Source organism: Pundamilia nyererei, unplaced genomic scaffold (assembly GCF_000239375.1).
Source record: "Pundamilia nyererei isolate P.nyererei 1_Seehausen unplaced genomic scaffold, PunNye1.0 scaffold00310, whole genome shotgun sequence".
Taxonomy (NCBI): domain Eukaryota; kingdom Metazoa; phylum Chordata; class Actinopteri; order Cichliformes; family Cichlidae; genus Pundamilia; species Pundamilia nyererei.
In genome coordinates this window covers 304,529-306,677 of record NW_005187711.1, presented here as the reverse complement: position 1 = coordinate 306,677, position 2,149 = coordinate 304,529, and the positions used below count along the sequence as shown (strand labels likewise).

The window sequence follows — 2,149 nt, the reverse complement described above, 5'->3', positions numbered from 1 at the left end:
TCAGAGGTCATACCAATAATAATTTATTGGTTAGTCAGCAACTGCTAAGTGCATGCTGTACTTGGCCTTTTTTTCCACATGGAATATTTCACTCCCATTTCATGGATTCACCTCGCCACCAGGTTCAGCTTTATGGTCTGTGAGTAGACATTTCGACTATAGGAGGTTAAAAGATTACGTATACTGCTTTGTGAGTCAAGCGCAATTATCTCAACAGATAGCTTCTCAACAGAGCACAGATGTTGGAGTTTATGATAACATAAACTCCAACATCATGTCCACAGTGTCCTCCTACCTGCTGGTGTCCAGGGTAATGGGACTCGGTGGGACATTGTCTCCAGCAGAGGAGACGATGTTGGTGAGGGTCACCACGTTCTCCTCAGAGTTTCCACTGTGCATCCTCTTGCTGATGGAGCGACTTGCCTCTGGAGACCACTCCTGCACACAGACACACAGTCATTTACTTAAGCTTACACTGACTCAGGTCTTTGTTTCTTTATCAGTTTATGTCAACATAAGTGACACAAGTTTAATGAACACTCTGTTGATGCATCCACGGGAGTCAACAAAAGCCAGAGCTAGGCCTTTAAAGTATGCTGCTGTTGCATTCAGGTAAAGAAAGGATGATGATTTAAATGAAAGAAAATGTGCTACACTGCAGTGTTATGGATGCACGGATTTGCAAATGGTTTGGTTTTGCAAAGTCAAACCAAAGACGTAGACGAGATCAGCAGTGCTGTGTGTTACAACACTTGTTAAGACTTCATCCAAAATGCGTTTCTCTTCAGATTCTGTAAGAAGCGCGTCAAATAACAGCTAAAAATCCGTGGAAGGATACGACAACAGCACCGGTGCTTTGTGTCACTGATAACGTTACCCAAGATGCAGCAAATTTTTGACATTACATGGTACTACTTGTCATTGTTGCACGTTGTTGACCGTTTCAATTCAAAAACTGCTAAAGAACATAAGGCGTTATCTTCAGATCTCTTCTTTTGTCAAACCCACAGTGCTAAACTCAAAGGGAATCAGAGAGCTGCTGAAACTGACAAATATTCATATTAAAGATGCCGTATCAGAGACTCTCCGATTTTTAATGGACCTAAGAGATTTAAAAAAATGATTGTCTTTGAAGTCCAGAAGTGCCTCATTAGTGTTGATGTCATGTTCTTAACACTTATCACCCAAGTTTTAAAATACAGACAATTATATATTGTAGTTTTACAATCGAATATAAATGAGCAAGAACAATGAAAACCACATAGAGACACAAAGCTATATGAAAATATAATCACAACACAAAACACCTGAGAGTTTTAAATGTGAAACCAAATCTGAACAAAGCGCACTCTTAAAAAAAACAAAACAAAAAAAAAACAATTCATAAGTTTCAACATGAAGCCCTGTCAATCTGTAGATCACACCCAGACCTAACGCACCATCATGTAATAGCAGTGTGCTGCTTGCAGGCGTAGGCAGATGGGGATAGACTTGTTAGTATTAGCTCTCTTCAGAGGAACCTTGATCAGCAGGAGGTGTGTGTTCAGTGAGATACCACAGATATAATTAGACTTCTTGACAAGTGCTGTGTATAAGTTTCCCGTCAAGTGAGGCCATCGTACAGCTCCTCCTCGCCTGATCTTTACGCAGTGGGGGAATCGTGCTTGGAGTTATGAATGAATATAGTTAACTGAAAGTCCTCGCAAGTTCAGACATGTGTGTGTGTGTTGGGACAAAGGCTCTCTGTTCGCATGTCAGCGGCACTGTGGGAATGCCAGCAGATTCCTCAGAGGACAGAAAAGACACTTATCCCTGCCAGGATCTTCCACTTGCTTACTTTTTGCAAAGAATAACTGAGGAAGGTAAAAAAAAAAAGAAAAAAGTGTTTACTTTGTCATCACTGCAATAATGTTAACTTAATAATCTTAAAATGCAGAATCCAAAGATCAGACTCATTGATAATGCTGAAAATGTGCATGTGTGCAAAACCCAGGAACTGAGAAAAACAAATCTATATAAGGAAAGTGGAGAGATCCCTCCACCAGGACAGACAGACGTCCAGCAGATGTCAAGCAGCACAGCCGATGTACTTTACAATTACCAGCTCTGGCAGCTCTCAGACTAAACCATCTTCAGCTGTGTGCTACCA

General features: G+C 40.9%; 1 protein-coding gene across 1 annotated transcript in view; it reads right to left on the bottom strand.

The window, feature by feature from the left end:
- Positions 1-2,149, bottom strand: part of pacsin3 (protein kinase C and casein kinase substrate in neurons 3) — a 35,565-nt gene that overhangs the window by 6,948 nt on the left and 26,468 nt on the right. The window contains exon 9 of the mRNA XM_005751438.1: positions 296-438. Within this exon, the coding sequence (XP_005751495.1) occupies positions 296-438 (143 nt within the window). The remainder of the gene's footprint in view (positions 1-295; positions 439-2,149) is intronic.